This window comes from Lissotriton vulgaris, chromosome 5 (assembly GCF_964263255.1).
Source record: "Lissotriton vulgaris chromosome 5, aLisVul1.2, whole genome shotgun sequence".
In the NCBI taxonomy this organism is placed as follows: Eukaryota; Metazoa; Chordata; class Amphibia; order Caudata; family Salamandridae; genus Lissotriton; species Lissotriton vulgaris.
The window spans coordinates 1,707,894,186-1,707,920,268 of NC_141693.1; the positions used below are offsets into that span (position 1 = coordinate 1,707,894,186).

The window sequence follows — 26,083 nt, forward strand, 5'->3', positions numbered from 1 at the left end:
AACCCTGGTGCAATCGCTGGTCCTCTCCAGACTAGACTACTGCAATTCTCTTCTTACTGGCCTCCCCAAATCTCACCTGTCCCCACTTAAGTCTGTCTTCCATTCAGCAGCTCGTTTCGTCTATGGGGCCAAAAGAAGCGATCACATCACACCGATGTTATCCACCCTCCGCTGGCTTCCCTTCGAGGCTAGAGCTATCTACAAGACCGCTTGTATCACCCACAAAGCCTTGCACTCCTCCTCTCCCCGCTACCTGGCGAATAAACTGAAACTCTCTGGAGGCTCTAGACCTTCACGCAATGCCGAAAATCTACTGCTTGAACCTCCCACTTTCAAGAAGGAAAGAACAATGGCCCAATCCTTTTCAGGCAACGCAGTGAGAATCTGGAACTCGTTTCCGCCTGAGCTCCGGACCACCGCCTCCTCCCAGGCCTTCAAAAGGGACCTCAAAGTTCTCCTCCTCCAGAGACACCTCCAAAAGTAATTCACGTCCTCTTGCTATTCGGAGGAAGACTTCCCACTACTGATATTTTCTACTTTCCATGACCATGGGAGTGCCTTCCCAGTGTTTTCCTGTGGTGGGAGTGTCTGCCTTTTTGCAGTATTCTCCATGTACTTGTGTTCGGTGCCCTTTTGTAACGTGCACATAACACTTTGCCCTTATAACACACGGTTGCTACCTCTCACATGTTTTTACCTTTGATACTTGCACAAGTGCCACCTTGCCTACGTAACGCCTGTTCTTGTGCCTAGCACTTATTGCAGTATTATACCTCAAATTATACTCTGTTTTCTCTTATAACTGCACACTTGTCACTTTTCCTCTTGTGCACTTTTGACTACCTCATGTATTTTTGGTTGTTCACAATTTTTACTACCTCAAGTATTTTGTTTGCTCACAATTGTCACTATTACCTTTACTACCTCATGTATTTTTGGTTGCTCACAATTTTTACTACCTCAAGTATTTTGTTTGCTCACAATTGTCATTTTTACCTTTACTACCTCATGTATTTTTGGTTGCTCACAATTTTTACTACCTCATGTTTTTTGTTAGCTCACAATTGTCACTATTACCTTATGTAAGTAACGTATGTTTTAGTAATCTGCTCTTTTGTAATGTTTCTCATTATGTTTCATTTCTGTTCCTAATGTGAAGCGCTCTGACGCGTTCGGGTAAAGTCTGCGCTATATAAAAATGCATAAATAAATAAATAAATAAATACAACTTCCTGTCAATGGGAGGGAGAGGAAGTGCATGGAGGAATAGAGAAAAGTACTCCCGTCCAGACAGTACTGTACTGAAGTTGTACAGTAAGGTGTCTAAATTGCGTACTACCGCTGTGTGGGGTTATGAAGCACTTGGTCGCAGGGGTAGCACGCTACATCGTGCAACCTGTGTGGTTGGAAGGGTGCTGCCCTTAATTTGATCCTAAGTGGGAAGTGTTTCCATGTTGTGTGTTATATCCACCAGCCTGTGGTTAACATGCTATGGGAAGCAGCGCTGGTGTGATGAATGAGTGAGAGTCAGATGCTCAGGTAAGGGTTAGCAGTATCTTCACAGCTTTGATCCTCTCTGTAGGTCCCGTTATGGTATGCTTTATGCGCACAGTTCACTATGCTGTTTATCGCACAGGGTCGACCATTCTGAGATTTTGTGGTCCTGAGAAGGCATAGGTGGGAGAGGGAGATAAAAAAAAAACACTGATGGTGATGGACTCAATGTTACACATTGGCAAAACATTCACCCCCAGTCACAGATCTGGGTTTAATCCATCGTTATTTTGCTCACCACGCCACCCCAGTTCAGAGTCAGACATGCCATATGCAAATCAGTCTTGACCCTGCGCCTCATGGGAACAGTCCAGCCCGAACTGCCAAACCACTCGACGCAGTCTTCTCCTCCAGCACAGACATCGACTTCAGCCACGCCACAGAGCTTCAATGGACGGACCACAGCTGCGTCCACTTCACCTTCAAGAGAACGACGACCCACCACCACCAGCAACAGGCCGCCCGCAGAAGCTGGAACAAGATCACAGCAGACCAGCTCGCCACCTCCCTGAGCCAGCACCCTCCTGCCAGCTCAGCGAACCCCAGCCAGGCCGCCGACAACCTCACGAAGTGGATCAACATCTGCGCGGACGAGCTCGCCCCGCTGAGGACCCAGCCCAGCAGACCCGGCAGCAAGAAAGCCCCGTGGTTCACCGACGAACTCAAGAGCTCCAAGAAGAACTGCCGAGCCCTCGAGTAAGTCTGGAGAAGGGAACCTACACCGGACAACAGGACCACCCTCAAGCTGGCCACTCGGAAGCACCACCAGCTGATCCGCGCCGCCAAGAAAACTGCTTTCAAGGACCGGCTAGACAACAACGCACACAACAGCAAGGAACTCTTCAACATCGTGAAAGAGCTATCCAACCCCAGCGCAGGAAACAACGACATCACCCCATCGCAAGACCTCTGCGATTCCCTCGCTTCTTACTTCCACAACAAGATCGCGGACATACACAACAGCTTCAACAACCAACCAACGCACACCATGACCGAACAACCACCCCCCACCACCACCCTCCACGCCTGGACCCCGATCAGCACCGAAGACACCATCCGCACGATGAACTCCATCCACTCCGGATCACATACCGACCCCTGCCCTCACCACATCTTCAACAAGGCCGACGCTGTCATCGCACCCCACCTGCGAGACATCATCAACACATCCTTCGACACCGCCACCTTCCCTGAGAGCTGGAAGCACGCCGAACTCAGCGCTCTACTCAAGTAACCAACAGCGGACCCCACCGAACTCAAGAACTACCGCCCCATCTCGCTCCTCCCGTTTCCAGCCAAAGTCATCGAGAAGTCCGTCAACAAGCAGATGGCCGCCTTCCTCGAGACGAATGGATCCCTCGACCCCTCACAGTCCGGCTTCCGAGCCAACCACAGCACCGAGACTGCCCTCATCGCCGCCACCGATGACATCCGAGCCCTGATGGACAACGGAGAAACAGCGGCCCTCATCCTCCTAGACCTCTCCGCGGCATTCGACACTGTCTGCCACCGCACCCTAGTACAGCGCCTCAGCAACGTCGGAATCCAGGACAAGGCGCTGGAATGGATCATCTCCTTCCTCGACGGAAGAACACAGAGAGTCCGCCTACCACCGTACAAGTCAGAGGCCTCCAAAGTCATCTGCGGCGTCCCTCAAGGATCCTCTCTGAGCCCCACCCTCTTCAACGTCTACATGAGCCCCCTCGCGGCCATCGCACGCCAACACAACCTCAGCATAATCTCCTACGCCGACGACACCCAGCTGATCCTCTCCCTGACCAACGACCCCGCCACCGCCAGAGCCAACCTGCACGAAGGGATGAAAGAGGTAGCCGAGTGGATGACGACCAGCCGCCTGAAACTGAACTCGGACAAGACGGAGGTCCTCATCCTGGGCTCTTCACCCTCCGCCTGGGACGACTCCTGGTGGCCTCCCGCCCTGGGCACCGCACCCAAACCGACAGACCATGCACGCAACCTGGGCTTCACCCTGGACTCCTCCCTCTCCATGACCAGGCAAGTCAACAACGTCTCCTCGGCGTGCTTCAACATCCTACGCATGCTACGGAAGATCTTCTGGTGGATCCCCACCGAGACCAGGAAGACCGTCACCCAGGCCCTCGTCACTAGCCGACTGGACTACGGCAACGCCCTCTACGCCGGTACCACGCCAAGCTCCAGAAGAGACTCCAGCGGATCCAGAACGCCTCAGCCAGACTCATCCTCGACATCCCACGATCCAGCCACATCTCCGGACACCTGAGAGACCTTCACTGGCTCCCCGTCAACAAAAGAATCACCTTCCGCCTCCTCACCCACGCACACAAAGCCCTACACGACCAAGGCCCGAGCCACCTCAACAGCCGGATCAACTTCTACGCTCCCAAACGCCACCTCCGATCAGCCAACCATGCCCTCGCCGCCGTCCCCCGCATCCGAAGAGCGACTACAGGAGGAAGGTCCTTCTCCTACCTGGCCGCCAAGACCTGGAACTCCCTCCCAACCGACCTGCGCCTGACCCAAGACCACCTCTCCTTCAGGAAGAAGCTGAAGACCTGGCTGTTCGAGCAGTAGCGGCACCCCCCCTCCCCCAAGCGCCTTGAGACCCTACGGGTATGTAGCGCGCTCTATAAGTGTCATTGATTGATTGATTGATTGAAACCATGTCTTCCCTGTATCGCACTCGGGAGAGGGAGATAGCCATAGATATGCCAGGATGGACTGCGAACGTGAGATAAAGTGGGGTGGTGGAATGAAGAGGCATACGCTAAATCAGCCCCAGAGACCCACCTAATGCAAATCAGCACTGGCCCAGCTCCTCAGGTGAGCAGTCCATGTAAGACCTTGGTCATCTCCCACCTTCACCCTGAAGCCCTGCCTTTTTATTTGGGGAAATTTGAAATTCACACCTACCGAATCTCACTCACTAAGCTACGCCCCTGTATACATGGCATGAAGGCACGTGTACTAGAAGCTCGGGTCAGGCACAATGACTGTCTTCTGTTGTAACTTGCATCAGACTGTCCTTTGCTCTGTGCTGCTTCCATGCGTGTGCATCACTTCCAGAGAGAGCGTGCCTTCTAGCTTCACTGGCACCAAAGCTGCAGTCCTCGCTGTGCCGGTGTAAGTCAAGTGGGCCCAGAGCACTGCATAACTGAATGGCGATGCTACGTTTACATGTGTGTTCACTATTGATATCTATGGGGAAAGGCAATACTCTAGTGACATGTGTGATACGTAATACTGTTGATTTGTCTGGGGAAAACAGCAACCATCTACAGACATTCGTTTCCAGGGGTGTAGCTCCAAAGGGGGTGTTTGGGGTGTTTCACCCCCCTAAAAAATGTATTGTGCAATAAATAGTTGGGTACAACTGCCTTCAGTCGGGGAATGTAAAGTGTCTGTCATTTTGTTACACATTTGGAAACAAAACCCTGCCTGGACAGGGTCCAACATCCAACTTGTACAACAAATTACGACTGCACCCGCCTAACACTGCCCCGCTTTCTTCCAACAACACCAACAGAATGCCACTTCTAAAGGGTAGGAGAACAACGCGGTGGAAGCCATTTCTCACAATGGCTACCCCTGGAGTCAACATGGAATGTGTCAGAGCTTTGCCTCAGAGAAGACAGACCAATTTAAGTCCTGCTTAATGGAGAGTTGGAACAGTTGGAATAGTAGAGCGCACATTTAATTTCCTTGCATGATTAAGGGTGGGCAAATATGCGATTTTTTTCAACATAATGTACATTTTTAGTTAAAAAAAATTACACGTTTTACTTACATTTTACTTGAGCTATTGTCTGCATGAAAACTGTATGCAAGGTGTGTCCTCAAGCACAAAAAGTCATGCAAGAGAATTATTTAATGTGGTACCGCTTGTGCACCCACAGCGGTCTATGTCGTGGGTACAGAGGTCTTGTCACAGACCTGCTCAATGGATTTGGCAGGCAGGCAATGTTTTGAGTTGTCGACTGAGTGACATTTTCTACTTCAGCCAGTGCTTTAAATGGGCCGGTACTCACCGGTACTGAGTACCGGCACTTCCAAATTTTCTAGCCCTCAGTGCCACCACTTTTCTTCAGTCAGGGAGAGTACCAATACCCTGATTGGTGGCACGGCCGGCTCAGGTTCCTTATCTCCTACAACGCAGGACAGATGCCGCTCTGCTTCCGGATCTCGCAATCACACTGAGCCATGAAGTCGACTTTTGCAGAGACGCTGATAAAGCCCAGTTGAGCTCCTTTGCAATTCCTCACACTGCAGTGGTTTGAGAGGGCTTGTGTCACACGCTATGTTTAACAGAGCAGGGTCTAGCCAGACCTTGCCCTGTTGATTAAGTGTGTAAATTAGGTGCCTGGGCTGGTGCTGCACTGGCCACACTTAAGCGAGTGGCAGTTCAACACAATCATGTACCTTATCTTTTCATGTTTGTTTTTTACTGCGTAGGTGCTGCTTCCCTTTGTGTGCCCCATCAACTAATCGCTGCATTTACATAACAGTGAGGGATCCATGGGTGTGAAAGTAACCATGGATAGCAGGAAACGCTGCAGCACTCCAGAAATGACCTCCTGTGACAACTGGCAATGGATCTGGCTGGGGGGAAACGAGATGCTGAACATATTAGGAAGGGGAGGGGAGGGATGTAAAAACGTGAGATGACACTGAAGTTGAGATTGGCACTTTTTTTTCAGTTAAAAGTACCAGATATTTGTTCAATTGTTCAGTTCAGAAATCGGGGCTTAAAAATGGCATTTTAACACAAATTAGTGCAGAGTTCAAAATCTGCTGTATTTCTTGTTAACTTTCATTATCATTTATAAATATATACAGTGCTTTAAATGGGGAAAAATAAGTGCAGGTACTCATTAAAATAGAGGTGTGACAAGTGGGCGGAGCTAGGGGCGGGGCTTAGGCCTAAATATAATCATACATATTGACGTACCAGTTGCAGCACATATTAAACACATGAGAAACGATTTTATGTAAAAAAAAAATTCATTACACAAAATGAAAGCCACGATGGCACTTTCACACGAATGGTCGCTGCGCACCTGATTGACAGTGCTGGGTCTGTCTAGAGACCCTGTCCTTTTAATCACAGCGTGACACACGCCCTGTAAACCCCCTGCAGTTTGGGGCCTTTCAAATGGGCGCTGCTGGAATCTTTACCAGCAACTCTGTAAATGGCTACTTCAGCCGAGCTAATTACAAGCTCCTCGGAAGTAGTGCAGTCTCTGCCCTGCACTGGAGGAGAAAAGTTACCTGCGCCTGCCATGGATCAGGTTACCGGTACTCTTCCTGGCTACAGAGAAGTGCCGGTACTTACGGCAAAAAAAATCAAAAGTGCCGGTACTCAGTACCGGTGAGTACCGGCCCATTTAAAGCACTGAATATATGTATATATATATATGTATACGTAAATACTTTTGTACTTTCGCAGTGATTGAATGATTTATGCTTTTATTTACTGTTATATATCATATTATGTATCATCATGTCTTGCCCTTAGCCCCGCCCACTTGGCACACCTCTACCTCCTTTTAATGAGTACCTGCACTTATATTTTCCCATTTAAAGCACTGACTTGAGCCACTCTCCAACATGCAAATACTTTATAAATAAACAAAAATAAATAAAATATTTAAAAAAGCTCAAGTCCAAGTAAAACTAAAAATATGTCGAATATGTGAACCGTGCTAATCAGAATCTCTGTAAGATTATGCTTGTGTAATAAAATGTCTACTCGTGAGCTATGGCCTAGCCCTAACATTGCCAAAGGCCAACCTCCAAAAGGAAAGTGTACTAAACAGACAGATGTTAGATTCAGTTATGGGAGCTAAAAAAGTGCACACAGAAAAAGCAAAGTTGCGCGCGCAGGCAGGCAGGCACGCACACGCGCGCGCCAGGACTTTTAGAGATGCACCGCTGTCTCCGGCGGGAGCAGCCGGGGGAGAAACCTCCCAGCTCGTCTGGATAATGAAACAGAAAATCGTTAGTGAAACCTTCCCCAGACTCAAGCTTCGCTCTTTCTTCTTTCTGTTATTTGTAAGGTTACAAGACGAGATTAATCTTCGCTCGGAAGCTGAAAACAATTTGTCTTCATACAGACAGGTGAGCAATGTGAGGGGGATGAGAGGAAGGGAGAGGTGGTAAGATTGTGAGAGAAGGGGAGGCGGAGGGCAGGCGAGGGCTTGTGGCGGAGAATAAGAGAGAGTGATGGAGGAGGGGAGTGATTGAGAGAGGGCAACAGAATGATGGGAACAAGAGGGAAAGCGACAAAGGAAAATCATAAAGGACAAGAAATGTAAAGCGATGGGGACTATAGGACCCAGATAGTAATGTGGGATGTGGGAATATTGAGAGACACAGAAGTGTGGAGAGCTACGTGGGGGGGGGGGGGGGGGGGGAGGGGGAGGGAGGGAGCTGAGGGAACATGGTAAATATAGAGACAGAAGTGTGGAGAGCTGGAGAGAAGGGGAGTATGAGAGAACATGGTGAATATTGAGACACCAATATGTGGCGAGCTAAAGAGAAGGGAAGGATGAGAGAACATGGTGAATATTGAGAGACAGAAGTGTAAAGAGCTGGAGAGAAGGAGTGAATGAGAGAACATGGTGAATATTGAGACACCAATGTGTGGTGAGCTAAAGAGAAGGGAAGGATGAGAGAACATGGTGACTATTGAGAGACACAGAAGTGTGGAGAGCTAGAGAGAAGGAGAGGATGAGAGAACATGGTGACTATTGAGAGACACTGAAGTGTGGAGAGCTAAAGAGAAGGGAAGGATGAGAAAACATGGTGAATATTGAGAGACACAGAAGTGTGGAGAGCTACAGAGGGTAGAGGGGGAGGTGAGGGAGGGCTGAGAGAGCATGGTGAATATTGAGAGACACTGAAGTATGGAGAGCTAGAGAGAAGGAGAGGATGAGAGAACATGGGGAATATTGAGACACCAATGTTTGGCGAGCTAAAGAGAAGGGAAGTGAAAACATGGTGACTATTGAGAGACACAGAAGTGTGGAGAGCCAGATAGAAGGGCAGGATGAGAGGCATGGTGAATATTGAGAGACACAGAAGTGTTGAGAGCTACAGAGGGTAGAGGGGGAGGGGAGGGAGGGCTGAGAGAGCATGGTGAATAATGAGAGACACTGAAGTATGGAGAGCTAGAGAGAAGGAGAGGATGAGAGAACATAGTGAATATTGAGAGACACAGAAGTGTGGGGAGCTAGAGAGAAGGAGAGGATTCGAAAACATGGTGAATATTGAAATACACAGAATTGTGGAGAGCTAAAGAGAAGGGGAGGATGAGAGAACATGGTGAATATTGAGAGACACCATAGTGTAGAGAGCTACAGAGAAGGGGAGGATGGGAACATGGTGAATATTGAAAAACACAGAAGCATGGAGAGCTAGAGAGAAGGGGAGGTGAGAGAACATGGTGAACATTGAGAGACATAGAAGTGTGGAAAGCTAGAGAGAAGGGGAGGATGACATAAGATGGTGAATATTGAGAGACACAGAAGTATGGAGAGCTTGAGAGAAGGGGAGGATGAGAGAACATGGTGAATATTGAAAGACAAAGAAGTATGGATAGCTAAAGAGAAGGGGAGGCGAGAGAACGTGGTGAATATTGAGAGACACAGAACTATGGAAAGCTAGAGAGAAGGGGAGGATGACATAAGATGGTGAATATGGTGAATATTGAGAGACACAGAAGTATGGAGAGCTTGAGAGAAGGGGAGGATGAGAGAACATGGTGAATATTGAAAGACACAGAAGTATGGATAGCTAAAGAGAAGGGGAGGCGAGAGAACAAGGTGAATATTGAAAGACACAAAAGTATGGAGAGCTAAAGAGAAGGGGAGGCGAGAGAACGTGGTGAATATTGAGGGACACAGAAGTGTGGAGAGCTAAAGAAGGGAAGGATGAGAGAACATGGTGAATATTGAAAGACACAGAAGTGTAGAGTGCTAGAGAGAAGGGGAGGTGAGAGAACATGGTGAATATTGAGACATGCCGAAGTATGGAGCGCTAGAGAGAAGGAGAGGATGAGAGAGCATTGTGAATATTGAGAGACACAGAAGTATGGAGAGCTAGAGAAGAGAGGATGAGAGAACATGATGAATATTGAGAGGCACAGAGGTGCGGAGAGTTGGAGAGAAGGAGAGGATGGCGTTACATGGTGAAAAGTGAGTAATACAGAAGTGTGGAGAGCTAGAGTGAAGGAGAGGTGAGAGAACAGGGTGAATATTGAGAGATACAAAAGTGTGAAGAGCTAGAGAGATGAGAGATTGACAGAAGATGGTGAAGATTGAGAGACAGAAGTGTGGACAGCTAGAGAGAAGGGGAGGATGAGAGAACATGGTTAATATTGAGAGACACAGAAGTATGGATAGCTAAAGGGAAGGGGAGGCGAGAGAACGTGGTGAATATTGAGGGACACAGAAGTCTGGAGAGCTAAAGAGAAGGGGAGGAGAGAGAACGTGGTGAATATTGAGGGACACAGAAGTCTGGAGAGCTAAAGAGAAGGGGAGGCGAGAGAACGTGGTGAATATTGAGGGACACAGAAGTATGGATAGCTAAAGAGAAGGGGAGGCGAGAGAACGTGGTGAATATTGAGGGACACAGAAGTCTGGAGAGCTAAAGAGAAGGGGAGGCGAGAGAACGTGGTGAATATTGAGGGACACAGAAGTCTGGAGAGCTAAAGAGAAGGGGAGGCGAGAGAACGTGGTGAATATTGAGGGACACAGAAGTCTGGAGAGCTAAAGAGAAGGGGAGGCGAGAGAACGTGGTGAATATTGAGGGATACAGAAGTGTGGAGAGCTAAAGAAGGGAAGGATGAGAGAACATGGTGAATATTGAAAGACACAGAAGTGTAGAGTGCTAGAGAGAAGGGGAGGTGAGAGAACATGGTGAATATTGAGACATGCCGAAGTATGGAGCACTAGAGAGAAGGAGAGGATGAGAGAACATTGTGAATATTGAGAGACACAGAAGTATGGGGAGCTAGAGAGGAGAGGATGAGAGAACATGATGAATATTGAGAGACACAGAAGTGTGGGGAGCTAGAGAGGAGAGGATGAGAGAACATGATGAATATTGAGAGACACAGAAGTGTAAAGAGCTAGAGAGACATAGAAGTATGGAGAGCCAGAGAGAAGGGAAGGATGAGAGAACATTGTGAATTATTGAGAGGCACAGAGGTGTGGAGAGTTGGAGAGAAGGAGAGGTGAGAGAACAGGGTGAATATTGAGAGGCACAGAAGTGCGGAGAGCTTGAGAGAAGGGGAGGCGAGATATCATTGTGAATATTGAGAAAGAAGTATGGGTATAATGGTGAATATTGTTCGGTTGCGGAAGGTCAAGCCGGGAGCCTAGGAATAACTGAGAAGTGGATACTGAATAATGAGAGAAAAGGGTGTGTGAGATAAAAAGTGGCGAACAATGAGAGGACAATTGGATAGGAAAAGGTGTGTCAAAAAGACCAACAGAGGGGAACGAGTACATTAAAAAATAGGAAAAGAATAGTTTAATAACAGCAGAGGAAAATGTGATTGGAAGAGAAAGTTTAAGAGCTGTAAGTGGGGCCGTTGATAGAAGAAAGTGTAAGGCAAAGAAGAACGTATCCCAGTGAAGGAGGGAAAGAGAATTTGGTGCACACGTGCTGGAGTGGGAAGACATGGGTGAGTCTAGGGATGGTGGGCAGCAGTAGCAGATGGCAGTGAGGTGTTTCCCATGGATTGATAGTAGAGGAAATTTTGAGGGTGCGTAGAACTGCATCTGGAGTGTGGTTGAATGGGTTAGTCCTGCAGAGAGGTAATGGAAGCCTCAAGACTTCTATTGCGTGATGATGGGTTAGGCCCGAAGAGCCAGGATTGATGTGGTTTGGGTAGAGTACATCTAAATAGATGAAGCTAATGAGGAGTAGCTTTGAAGTGGGTGATATTGACGGGTGACAGATTTTGGTGATGGATGACTTAGTTTAACAGTAATACCCATATGGTAGAGGAAAGGGTTTAGATAGCAACATGTGGGAGGGTTCTACAGTGGGTTAGAATAGGTGGGATACTGATTGGTATATGCAAAGGTTGTGTTAGCAGGAAACCTTGAGAAGGATTTGGAAAATGTTGAGGTGGAGGCATTGATATGAGAGGGAAAGGATGACTTAGAACACATTTAGAGGTGTCTGATGGGATTTTAAACTTGAGGGACCTTTGTTGACAAGGTGATAGTGTGAGAACAATGTATGTGTGACAAACCAGTTGAGGTTGGTAGGGGTAGCAGAGGTGCAAGCACAAAGGCACGTTTCAGTGTGTTTTGTACAATGTATGTGGAGAGTTTGATCAATGTTAGTGTGTGAAATTTCTGTGGGCAGCGAATGAACTTGGAAGAATGTGTGTATTCCAGGGCCTTGTACAGGTATGACAAGGAGATGTGAACACAGGTTTGAGAAGGAGATGTGAACATGGCAGTCTTCTGTGGTGCGTTGGCGACAGGTGGGTAAAAGAGAGGGAGGTGTAGGGATAGTCTTGAACATAAGCCCCCCATGTGGGGAGGTTAAAAGGTGTGAGTGAAAAAAGGCAGACCGAAGGTGAGCTGAAAGTGAGGAGGACTTTGAGTGTGGACGTGGTAATAATCCCTCTGATGTATGTTCCTCTTCTGCTTTCATTAGGATGTGGATGACGCGTCCCTGATCCGTGTAGATCTGGAGAGGAAGATTGATTCTTTGCAGGATGAGATCAACTTTCTGAAGAAAGTCCACGACGAGGTAAGAGGCAAACTTATATATACTCTTAGCTTCACTTCCAGTTCTGTGCCATGGATTCTCTTTAGATAAACTGTGTCTCTTCCTGATTCCCTCTCAGCACTGATCTACTGTGATAGGGTTACTGCATCCAAGTTCCCTTCACCACACTCTAGGTGGTGCACTGGTACTGCTGACAGCATGTGATCTACACTTCCTTCAAAGTAATAATTTGATCAATGGATTGTTGTCATGGGATATACTGTCACACAAAATCATTCTTGAATAAGTTCCACCTATAAGGCAATTAAGGAATGAAGTAATTAACAAATGTCCATCCTAGCGTGGCTGTGCAAACCAGGTAATCCCTAGGCTGAAGGAAGTGTACAGAGGGATAAAATAATGTGTTTTGCATTTTTTTTACAAGCCATGGTGGGCCTGGGTGCGGGTGGTCATTGAGAACCCATTACATGGCTGGCGTTCTTTTCCTGCTGCAGCCTATTTAGAAGAATGTTTTTGTCAGATGGTTGCATGAAGTATTCTGTGATACAGTCCAGTGGTTTTCTTATGAGTTGTTTGGGGGTCCTCCTATGGATGCATTTGTGGAGGATTTTTGACAGAAGATGGTAACATCTGTGGGATATCCCAAGACATTGGTAGTACTTCCCACCCAGCGTCATTGTTGAAGACCGCCCTTGTTAGGACCCATGGTTAGTACAAGTAGGACACTAGTTACTGAGACACTCATTACTGTCTGTCTCTTCAGGAGCTGCGAGAGTTGCATGACCAGCTGACCCATCAACAGGTTCACATCGAAAAGGACTTGGTGAAGCCTGACCTGACCGCTGCGCTACGGGAGATTCGTGTTCAGTATGAGTCTCTGGCGACATCCAACCTACAGGAGACTGAGGAGTGGTATAAATCCAAGGTAAGGCAGCAGCCTGATTTGACACCCTTCTTGGCCGCTTGGCTTACATTCACTATAAGTATGCTGAAGCGGCTCGATTCCATTGTGACAAATTTCCAAAATGAAGAACGCCAGCCTGACAAAGCCTGTCTGATGAAACTGCACTGTGGATAATTGTCTTATGGGCTAAACTCTGACCCAGTGTTCCTGGTTCTTAGGCGGCATGGTAGTCACTAGCGTGTCAAAATAGTTTCCATTCTACCTTGAAGGTTCTACGTCTAAGGCCTGCTTCAAGTGCAGAAGAAAGACATATTGGTGGCTGACATAATGAATGAATAAATATATTATTGTATGCATATGGCACACTCCACAATCTAAACCATTTCCAGGCACTGTTTATCCATCTCCTACACAAGCTTGAAATGTGTGAACAGCAGCGTTTTCAAAAGGTAACTAAATACTCCAATATATATTCTTTACCTTAAGGACAGAAGTAGACACGCCCAGAGTCCTTGGACGGAAAAATGTCCTTCAGCTTTGGACTGTAGTCTCGATTGGAAAATAACTGAAAGCCTTATCCATGGCTCTGAGGGCTCAGTTCATGGAGAACAAGACCTATTGCATTGCAAATGCTTTTTTTTGTAAAAACACCCCATGCCACACTTTCTCTTTAATGCCAGCTGCGCCCCTTTCTTTAGACGAGCCACGTCTAAAGAATGGGTCTGGCCACCATTAAAGTGAAAATGCGGTATGGGACGCTTTAAAAAAAAAAAAAGCATCTTTGTCAAGTTGTTAAACAAATGCTTTTTTTTGTAAAAGCCCTTCATGCCGCTGTTTCACTTTAATAGTCGCAATGCACCTTTCTTTAGACGCGGCTCGTCTAAAGAAAGGGGCGCAGCCGTCAGTAATGTGAAAGCGCAGCATGGGAGGCTTGCAAACAACAACAAAAAGTGAAGAAATATAAAAATAAAAACTTCCGGAAGTGCTCGCTGCCGCAAATAAACCAAAGGCGCAGCCGCCAATGTATCAGCATGGCGTGCCGCGCTATAGCAAAAAAGGAAAAAAGCATTGCGGGAGAACGTGTTTTGCCTGCAACAGCAGGCAGTTGTAAACCATGTGACAAAATAGTGCTCGGAGGCTGTAATTAAAGCCTTCCGAGTAACATGGGGTGTCCTAATGGGAGGTTACAAAATGAGACAAGGCGGTACTAAGGAGGGACTACTAAGCCTATTCACTAATGAAAATCCACACTTTACAAAGGACGATGACACAAGCCAATGAAAAATATGGGTAGAGAGTGGGCGGAGCTTCAAGCATACCTGAATACAGCATGCCTCGCAGAGTAGCGCATGCGTTCTCCAGCCTTGACCTTAAAACAGACTCCCCTCTTCCCGTATGCTTAACCCAGTTCAAAGACGCTTTGCGCATGCATGGAGCCAGACTGAATTAACGTGAGATACTTCTGTTCATTAAAGAGTGTACTAACTTAGGTCAAGAAGTAATTTCACTCAAAGCATGGTACTTTGGTGGTAAAAGCCCAGAGAACGAGACACTCATGCAGTGACTGAATACCACCAGGCCTAACCAAGAAAAAACTAAGTTCATATACTATCTTCCCAGCTTACCCAAAATGTGTGATCCTATGCAAATCACTTTGATTCACATACCTCATTTTAATTGAGCATCAGATCTGAGACCATTATTAAATAAATGTTTTTTTTTTTTAAAACACATTTTTCCTGATGAATTTGCCTTTTTTTTCGCAAGGACTGTTTATTTTGGATTGTTGCCTAGTTTTGATTAAAAGGGTTCTTTCATGTGTTGCCTGCCAACACCAATTTCAAGTTTTTCCGTTTAGTAGTGTTTTATAAAGACGTTTTAGTATATGTAACATCACTGTCTGGTCCTGAATTGTCATGTGTTTTGCATTATGCTTTCTGTTTCCTCCACTCCACTTCTTGGCTGTAGCCTTCGGGTCGGTCCCTGCTACCAAAGGACATTAAACTGCTTTTGCTGCACCACTGGTTGCTACGCCCCTGACTTTGAGTGACACATCTTCGGCCCAGACTGCTCATCTCTGCCCTGTGCCACTGCACCTGCTGCACCAACAATCTCTATGCCCCTGACTGTGAGTGATGCACCTTCGATCCAAACAGATAACTCATCCTGGCGCGGTCCCACTGCACCGGCAGCACAATGGATATCTAAGCCCCGACCCTCACTGTGAGTGACACATCTTCGACCCAAACAGTCAACTCATTATGGCCCGGTGCCACTGCTCCTGCTGCACCATTGATACCTACGCCCCTGGCTGTGAGTGATGCACCTTCAACCCAAACACTCAACTCCTCTCGGCCCGGTGCCACTGCGCCGGCAGAACCATTGATATCTACGCCCCCTGACTGTAAGAGACACAGCTTTGGCCCAGACTGCTGATCGCTGCCCGGTGCCACTGCTCCTGTTGCACTAATGATATATGCGCCCCCTGGCTGTAAGTGACACAGCTTCAACCCAAACAGACAACTCATCCTGGCCCGGTGCCACTGCCCCGCAGCACTATTGATATCTACGCCCCCTGACTGTGAGAGACACAGCTCCGCCCCAAGACTGCTGATTGCTGCCCGCTGCCACTGCACCTGCTGCACCAATGATGTCTGCGCCCCCTGGCTGTAAGTGACACAGCTTCGACCCAAACACTCAACTCATCTCAGCCTGGTGCCACTGCTCCTGCTGCACCAATGATATCTACGCCCATTGGCTGTGAGAGATACAGCTTCGGCCCAGACTACTCATCCCGGCCCGGTGCCACTGCCCCTGTTGCACCAATGATATCTACTCCCGACTGTGAGAGACACAGCTTCGACCCAAACAGACAACTCATCCTGGCCTGGTGCCACTGCACCGGCAGCACCAGTGATAAATACGCCCCCTGATTGTGAGAGACACAGCTTCGGCCCAGACTGCTGATGGCTGCCGGTGCCACTGCATCTGCAGCACCAATGATATCTACGCCTCCTGACTGTGAGAGACACAGCTTCGTCCCAGACTGCTCATCTCGGCCCGGTGCCACTGCACCTGCTGCACCAATGATCTCTACGCCCCGCCCCTTGACTGTGAGTGACGCATCTTAGACCCAAACAGACTACTCATCTCGATACGGGTAACCTTGGTCGGGGCAATGAAGCTTCTTTTCATACCGACCATCGGAGACGAGGAGTGCCCTTCTGACCCCTTTCTGCACCCCTTTTGAGCCACTGTCACTGTGCTTTGTTTCCGAGTTTGTGGCATGTAACATGACAATGCTTTCATTGCAAGTAAGTGTGTCCTGCTGTGTTGTATGGAGTGACCCAGCTGCAAGCAGCATGTCAGAGCAAGTGTGAAATGGTCGTCGTGAAGGTAAAGGGCTATATTTGAGTAGAATTGTAGCGCTGCAAAGCCACCGTGTTTTAGGCGCTTAGACGCATATCTTATTAAACCTGACAACATTTCTGCATGCCATCAGCACAAGCCATAGAGTCCTTGTTTAACTCTGCATAAACATTATCCCTGCTGCAGCAGAATTGTAACTCACAAAGAAACATGACTTTAAATTGCATTTGACATAGGTAGCTAATTCAAGCCAAACTCTTTCATACAGAACACAGTGACTGACTCGGCCATTGTCTAGTAGAGTTGCTGGGATTATTTTTTCTTTTCCACATCTCATCCTACATTCATACAAATCACGCAGATTTATTGCATTCAAAGCTTGAAGAAGTTATGAAACCTAGCCCCGCACCTTGCCCCGCCCATGTCCTCAGCCCCAACCTCCACACCTACTCCAAAGCATCTAAAGCTCTGCCTGGATCCTCCCCTCAGCTGGCTGTGTCTGTGTGGTCCTGTGGCTCTCAAGTGCAGCAGGCACCAAAACAGAAGCGATTGACAAAACACCTGCCTGCTTAGGTCAGACTGCTCCCCTGAACAGAATGCGCCTGTACTCACATTCAACCCTTGTTGTGAACAATCTCTACCTTGCGAATTCTTCTATCCAACTCATCAGAATTTAGGTTGCTGGCGTGGATCGAGATTCCTAAAATGCATAATACTCTTCAGAAATACTTCAAAGAAAATAAAATGCTGTTTCGATGTGCAAGCAGCAGTCACCCTTGACCTTCTGTGTATCAAAAGCGTGTGTCGTGTCTCCGGCTAGTGAACCAAGCGTCACCTACGCTCGTCACATTGAGCATTTACCCCACATATCCCACAAATTGCGCTTCTGACTTGCACACTTCTGTAACAGATGTAACTATCACCGGACAGTTCTGTGGTCCTCATTGTGCCGACTCCATAAGGTCGAGAGGCTGGGTCGGCTCCAATGATGTTCATGCCTGTAACGTGCAGCCTTCCCAGAGATGTGTGTGCAGCAGAATGAGCTCTAAGCTGCCAAACTTTCCTGTCTCAGATGCAAGCCTTTGCAGTTTAACTATTCCTGCATGTTGTGAAGCATGCAAGTCTGAGGGGAGTGGACTCGGCGCCAGCCTCGTGGATTTTGTGTCAACCTTGAAGGATGAGGTCAGCCTGGCTGGTGATGAGAACTTAAGCAACATGAGGGGGGGCAGTGGCAGAGGAAAGGCACGTGCACTTCTATCCTGCCTTTAACCATTCTGCATTCCTTACATTCCTACAAGCTTTGCCATCTCCCTCCTGCTCCTGTAAAAGGCAAGCGTGTGGTGGGAGCGTTTGAGGCAGAGGAGACACCATGCTCGCACATCGCATGTCCGAGCGCGCTCATGGTTTGTCTCCCTTCCAGCACCAAAGCAACAACAATAGTCTCGCCAAGCAAAGCAGCGTATGTGCTGCGTTCGCTAGCGAGACCTAATTATGGGATTTCAGTTAGAAGACGACTTATACTAGCCTGCTACAAGTATTAAAATATCACGTATGGCAGTCTGAAAAAGACTTTGGTTTCATAGAAAACCATAACTGTACCTTGTCTGCTGTTAAGACATAATCACCCCTCTTAAAGGAGACCACCGTTCAGTGCTTAATGTCAGTTGTGCTTGCGGGTGGTGGGCATCAACAATCATTTCGACTTTGACCAGTGCAAGACAGAGAAAAGGGCACAAGAGGGAGGAAGAAGGAGGATAAGAAAGATAGCAAAACCGTGACAAAGGGAGAAATCAGGAAAGAACAAGAGCTACAAGAGTGAGATAGAAAGGACGTGCAGAATGGTGGAGGAAAGAGGTATGAAGTGGAATCAAAACTAGGCGATAATCGTAATAGAAAAATCCCAGTTCAATCATGCAACAGTGTACTGCCAACTTTTGAGACAATGGAAATGTACCAGCATATAGGCAAAGCAACAGCTATGTCTACCTACTACAGCCAATGCACATCCTACGATTATATTAAATGCATTTATTTGCAAAAAAGAAAGTGTAACTAAGTGCTGTCAGCATTAAACTCTTGCCATTGCTTGTTTCGAATGAGTGACAGTGTTGCAGAACAAACTATGCAGTGCTATACAAAGTAACTTTTTATTTCACGTCTTGTTCACTGTCTCTCATTGAGAAACAGACTGATAAGTTCCAAATGGTTGTGTCTCCATTTCCTACATACTGTTGAAACTTCACATAACCCTGTTTCCTCCACCCCTCTTATTCCGCCAATAAGCTTTCAAGCTGAAAGCAGCCCCCACTTTGTCTTTCCACTTTAGCTTTCTTATACCTTTTTTCTCTTTAAATCCAGAAGACTTGGGTGACATCGGAGTCTATTGTACTCGTCAGGCCAGATCCTCTGAAGATGTTCAACAGAGGCCTCATATACTAGTTAAAACCTATTATTGAATGCGATGATACCCGCCGTAAACCATAGTTCAAAAAACACATTTTGGAAAAAAGGCCTCAATCCTACTCTGTGATTTCTCGATCCCAGGTAGTCAGAGAACCAACTAAGCACAGCGGAGGTCATCTCCAGGGGCCGTCAGATGTTCCAGCATTGCGCAGTGATCACTGTACCACTGATGACAAAAGATGTAGTAACCTCACTGGATCCTCCATGGACTTTGTAGTTGATCTCTGACAGCAGACACTGAGAAAGAGTGTTAATGAATGGACGCAAGAAAAGTTTTTGTTGCGTGATGTTGAAAGTAGTGGTCAGCTTACAAGTTGCTCCCGGTTATACCACTCAGCTTAGCAGAAGAGTAATTTTCAATTTCCTGGGATACGATTTCACAATGATCTTATTATTTACCATCATGAAATTTTGCGGCTGCCGAGATAGCTCAACATTTTCCTCAGAGGCAGCATTTCATATAAGTACATCAATGCAGGATTCAAATCAATAGACTAGCTCATCGTTTTAAATTTTGCTAATAAAGTTTCACATTTATTTAGAGAGAAAATGTGAAAATGACAACTATTCGAGGGAATCAGATTGTTGAGCAGCAAACAATTAACAATCCATCTTGTTTATAATACACATGAGCCGATGCAAAATCTTAACACCTTGGGATGAAGATGATTTATTTTATCTTATAAACAGCACAACATATTTTAAGATGGATTCAGATATCACAATTTCAGATAGATCTTAAACTCAATTAATAATAAATCATTCTAGCTACAATAAGGTGGCTTAGCACTATGGTTGATCTGGTCCTTGAATTTCTCCTTTAATTTTTCAATCTTCATTTAAACAGTCGATACTGATCAATGTTCAGTGAGGCAATCTCCTGACATTATTCCATTTCCCTCTCATTAAAGCTCTGCAGGGGCATATAACCGTGCTGGCAATACCGTCTTTGAATGAAGCAGCACCTGAAATTATAGACAAAGGCAGACATTTATTTCCTAAGTAGCCCTACCTAGAGTCTTCTCTGGTGAAGTTATGGTCACTTGAAAGAGATCTAGACCTAGTGTGGTGACATACCGATTTGTAAAATGACATTGCTATCTGCCTATGTGTGTTCCATCTGTAGATTTTTTACAGTGACAGATGATAAAAAGGAGTGAAAGGCTCTGAATCTAATGTACATGGGTACAGGGAATTGCTACCCGCATGTTTCTGCATGAACCCCCTTTTGGCAGCTGTCTGAACCATGAAATTTAACTAGTCTGGCTACCAATATTTTTCTTTTCAGCCATCTTTTTATTGACTTTTGTGAAGGAACTTTAAAACATCTCAATAAAACACTCCTTATGCGCTTCATCCCTGTCTTCCAAGTCAGGGGAGGTCTGTCACTTCACCCATTGTTCTCTTCCCTTCCCTTTCTTTCAGGACACCCATCTCCAGCAGCAGCCTCCTCTTCTCTAGAATCGACCTCACTTCACCTAGTCGAATGGTGTTAGCGTTGGTCTTGTCTCTTCCACGCATTCACTCGAATTCTGCTCGAGTGGCCTCCTTGAGAGAACACGGTACTTCTGATAGTTTGAAGGAAGGTTAGGAGCCTTACTTTTGATAACTTTTAGAAGTTAGTGATTTGTGCCTTTTACAGGTCGCTTCTTGTTAACATGCTATGGCAATACGTTTTACTTATTACTTAAAGATTGTTTATAAAAGGGCATTTGTCTGTCATTGGTGGGCAAAGACTGTGTGGTTTCGCTTCCCACAATGCATCTGGGGTCAAAGGGCATTTAATGTGATTTTCTCTACTCCTGTGATTTTGGTATTAGGCAGTAGCAGCTGGCGTCAGGGCACTGTGGTGGGGCAGCGCGGGGCTGTGCAGTGGGTGAAGGCCACTCAGAGGAGCAAAGCGAAGGGGCTGAGATAATAAAAAACGCTCTGAGTACCAGCTGAAGTTCCCAGATTCCCCAGTGGCCAATCCCGATGCTGCTCTCACCATGAGAACAGCATACGGATTGGGCGGAGCACACTGGTTTTGCACGCCATCGGGAGCTGGGAGCCTGTCGTGCTGATCTCCCCACCCAGCAACACATCTGGGTTGGAGAAATGTCAGTGTGCATAACAGTTTGGCCGGCCTGAGACGGCTGGCCAGACCGTCATGCACACTGACTGCTGGGCCAACCACTGCTCCTCCCTCTGCTGCAGTGCTGTGGCCCCACCTCCCAAAAATATGTCAAAATAAAATGATCTGCATTTAGATCATTTTGTTTTCCTTTTGCCTTTGCAGGCAGTGGGGCGACGCTCACTAGCCATAGTGGAGGAGGCGCCGCTGGTAATATGATGCTTAGGCTGAATCCTTTCTCACTCCTTAGAACAAAGTGTAAAATACCAATGTCAGGGGTAGGGAGAAGATGGGATAAAACAGCTTCTATATGTAGGATGATTCCTTTCTTGTCATTGTTCCTCCCTCTTAGACTCTGATGCACCTTTATCACAATGTCTTTACTCTTTTCTTTCATTTTCGCTTCTTAATCTGTTTTGCGTCACTTTCCTTAATAGTCATTAACCACTTCTCATTCATTCTCTTTTTCATTTTCTTACTATCATCCTTTCCCTACTTTCCTCCACTCTCCTGCTCTTTCTTGGCCTATTTTTTCTTCTTAATATCAGTCTCTGTTATTTTCTTCTCCCCCCCTCTTCTTCCCTATTGCATCTTTCTAACCACTTGTCTCTTGCTTGCTCTTCGCTTTCCCCCTTCTCTGCCTCTCAGTCCATCTTATCTCACTTTCTTCGCTTTCCCTCTATTGTCACATTTGAATCCTCTATCCACCTCTTTTCTTCGGCAATATCCCTTTTTGCCACCCATTGCAATGGTGACGTAGTCAAACAGATGTAGCCTTTGGATTGCAGGGCCCAGAGATACTAAGGGTTTGTGTCACCTTTGCATCGTGGAAGGCAATGCAAGCCCTCAAGTCAAATTTACTAAGCAATACAAAGTCACCTTGTGTGGTTGTGCATGGTTTAGTAAATCTGGAGTGGCTCAAAGCAGTGCAAGTCGCTATCATGAGTTACTCTGTGTTGGGAAGGCATTCCTCGTGTAGAGTGTGGGGGTTAGCTCGCATTCTCCCATGGGTTTTAGCTCATTCCCAGATTTACTAAGACTAGTAAACCCAGGAATGCCATCCCAAGGGAAGCGGCAAAAGGACACATTTCTTTATACCCCCTTGTTATTTGCTGTTTCTTACGTGTGCTGCATTCTTCAGCACACATGGAATGTGGAAAATGCCCATTCCTGCACAAAAACAATCCTGCCTGTAACTCAGGCCCCCTTGCACCATGGCTCAAGGGTGCCTGAGTTGGCGCTAGGCTGCACTCAGTTAGCCAGCACATGGAGAGAGCAAGAATGTGTTGTATCTTAGTAGATATGATGCATTCCCGTTTTCTCACTGCCACACAGCGTAGAAAGTTGTATTGCTGCGTTGTGTGACTTCTAAGGAAATCTGTCCCCTAGTTTCTGCCTAGCAGACTCAATGCACACCGTTTGACATCAACAAGGTGAATGTAACACTTCAATGGAGGTGTATGATAGGAATCTCGGCCTATGCAACACAAGGAACAATTATATATTAGGGTTCCAATCACAGTGGGTAATTTTGTCATTGAAAGGAATTTCTCTTATTCAGCCCAGATCTATGTTTGGGTGTGGATGAGTTACCTGTCATTACAATTCAACATATATGTAAGCTCTTGGAACAGGCCAGGGTGCTTCAGCGTCCTGTAGGAGGTTAAAACATCCACTGATTATCCTTGGTAAGTACCAAGGAGTTAGTTACAGACAGGTAGGTCCAACATTTGTAACATTTAGTAGTTCTCTAATTCATTTTTTGGTTCCATTACAGATATATTAATCTTCCATGTAAGATGCATTCTTGCCAGCAAGTGTTTCGCAACAGTCTTAATATATTGTGTTGCTTCTTCTGGGCAAGGCTAGCTTTTGGGCTTCTATTATTTATATGTGATTCCTTTTTGTAGACAGCTCTAGAGAACCCTGTTCCGACTCTCTTGCCTACTGGGTTTGATATTCCTGCTTTTCTTGTTCAGACAAAGCCGGTGGTCATGTCAGAACTCCCTTTATACTGTCGCAGCCCTTATTGAAGTGTTCACAATGCGGAGGTTGCTTTTTAAACTCTGGCCTGAAAACAGTGCTAGAATTCATTGGTTGGACTCTTTCACACACTGCGTGTGCTAGTGCCGCTTCCCAGTTAAAGGAAAACCTAATGAATTGTGCAGTTGCTAGTCATGTTAGTGGTTATTGCCCCCAAACAGATACAACCCAAAGCATGGCCATCGGTAGGTGTGAGAGGGGCATTAAGATGGTCCTTTGCTCGCGGTAACATTCACTTGTCCCCTGAAGATACCGTTTGCGTTCATCCACATCTCAGGGGTGAAGGTGGCGAGGAACCATGCCTACTTCTGATGCATAGACACAAATAACAAACATTAACAATCAACCTCTGGATGACGCAAAGGACGATGCCTGTACAGATGTGCATCCTTCAGCTTGGCTCGGCTGGGATTCCAAGCACCAAGCCTCAATTTGTGTCAGGAATGTTGCATTGAGTTCTTGTATGTGTCCCGCGCAGGAACGAGGTGTTGGAGGATAGGATCCACCTAAGGCGAGACTCCATGCTGTGCTGGTACCATCGAAGTGTTTCTTTTGGTTGCCCCAGAGCTGCGGCTTGCCAGCAATACCTTGAGATCTGTTAAGGGATATGAAAGAGCCCTATTCCTTGGACTGTTTATGGCGACAGCTCCTTTGCCTCCCTCCACCAGTGAACATGGCTATGTGGAGAGAGCTAGATAAGGAGGTGGGGGGGAGGGGCGCATACATGGTGGTCCAATGAGAAAGGGAATGTTGCTCAACCTGTTGACACTTTTACCTAATCCTATTTTCTATCTCCGACATATCTCCGTTCAGTTGTTCCCTCATTCATACATATACAAAATATGGGCAGCTGGTCAGGTCGCTTGTGGTGGGGGATTAAGTTTAGTGCAAATGTGTTAAAAGAGAAAAAGTTTGAGACATCTCCTAAATGACACTCAGCACACACTATGTTCCATGTAACCCTAATGAGAGAATCACTATCACTGAGTCCCTAATATTATACACGTATATATGTTTAAATGCTTATAGTCCCCCCGTTTTTGCTGCTAGACCCACATGTTTCTTCTTCCTATTTTTCCTTTTTGCTTCCTTTTTCTCACATTTGTTCCTCTTTCCATTCCATATTTCTTGTCTGACACCGATATTTTGGTTCATTGTACTCGCAGCTGATATCTCGTTCTTTTTTTTAGCACGATTCTGTAGTTCCTTTTTGACTTTTTTCTTTCTTCTGGTCCACCTCCTTCCAATTTACTGCTTGTTATTCTTCCTCGTTGCTTTCCTGCCTCTCACTTCTGTTCTTTCTGTGCTTCCCTATCTATCTCCACTTTCTGTCTCCTTGCCTCTTTCTGTCTTATCCCTCGCCTAACAAAGGTGTTGTTGACAAGCACCCATATAGTATTTTTTCAGTCTCCTGCCTACTTCAAATCTTTCTGCCCACTCTCTCCAGTCTCCACTATTCACTACTTCCGCTCTTCGTCTCGCTTCTTCTTTCTTTCTGCTCATGACTTTTTTGTCACTCTTCTCTCACCATTGCCATTTCTTTACCCTCCACTACCTTGTCTTTCTCTTTTCACATCAATACACCCCTACACTCAACTTTTTCTTTTTCTAGTTTTGTCTCGCAGACTCATTTCCTTCTTCTTCCTCCTTCATTTATTTTTGCTTTTTGCCCTTCAGTTTTTTTTCATCCCTCTTGCCCCTCATTTTTTTCAGACTCTTACCCATTCTCTTCTTTCATTTCTTGCCGCTCCCTCCCTTCTTCTGCCCTCTCTTGTACTCTATCATCTATTTCTGGCTTTTCTTCATCTACCCAATCTCTTCTTCCCTCCCATATCCTTTTCAGTCTCTCACTTGCCGTCTTTTTTCTTTCAATCTCTGTTCCTCTGTTTTTTCCATTGCCCACTTCTCCTCTGCTTGCTCTACCTTACATGTTTGCCTCTGCTACAATTCTATTTAATGTAACATATTGCAGTTCACCTATGCCTTACTGGCATGTTTTGGGGTTACACGTGTTGCCAATGCTGTACAGACGTACACAGCAGAATCGCTGTCCATTTAAGTTCTAGGGTCTCTGCTGTTGTCACAGTTGGAAAGTTCCCCCTAGTCCCCATGGCTTCACTGGCGGATTCATGCCTTGACCTTTGTAACATAGAAGCTAGCAGAAGCCCCTCTTGGAGGCATTTCTTGGCTTTGGTGAAGTTCCAACATCTGCTGAATGATATTCCCAAATTAATGTATTTGCTTGTGTGTTCGGGAGTCTCTGTATTATTGCAAACTGGTAAGGGTTGGCTGATAATTTTTTGATTGTTTCTGAAAGAGCACGATTTTTGTGTTTGCTTTCTTTAGTTTTAGTCACCATATGTCGTGGTGTAATGGCTCTACTTTAGGCTGATGTGAAGTTAACGAAGCATAAATATAAAGAGATTGCAAGTATTTTTTATTTCCAACCTTACACAACCTCAAGTCGCAGTACCTGACTAAACAGTCGTTCTGTGCCAACATTCCGGCACAGAACGTACCACGGTTAAAGGGAATGAGGAATAGGAAGGGGCAAACCAAAAGGGCAAAACTACACCGAAAAATATAAAGCAGTTATGTGATTATTCATTGTATAAATACAAAAGTACAAAATACCAGAAAAGCATATGTTGCACATAACAAGCCATTACAACATATCTCCTTCCCATGAAGGATTACTTGGAAACATATTCTCGGTGCCACCCAAGTGGGTGGTGTAGACGGGATCTATGGGTCCTCATAAACTGGTCCTGACTGGTAGGAGAATATTCACTAGTATTAGAAATCTTCTCTATGGAAGAACTATATTGTGAAGACACATCCAGGTGGCTTTTATTTTGTCTAGAAGTACAGACCACCAACTCCTG

The 26,083-nt window shown here is 46.2% G+C and overlaps 1 protein-coding gene across 1 annotated transcript in view; it reads left to right on the plus strand.

The window, feature by feature from the left end:
* GFAP (glial fibrillary acidic protein) overlaps window positions 1-26,083 on the plus strand; it is a 57,380-nt gene that overhangs the window by 13,824 nt on the left and 17,473 nt on the right. The window contains exons 2-4 of the mRNA XM_086923878.1: window positions 7,611-7,671; window positions 12,232-12,327; window positions 13,070-13,231. Coding sequence (XP_086780004.1) covers window positions 7,611-7,671; window positions 12,232-12,327; window positions 13,070-13,231 — 319 coding nt within the window. The remainder of the gene's footprint in view (window positions 1-7,610; window positions 7,672-12,231; window positions 12,328-13,069; window positions 13,232-26,083) is intronic.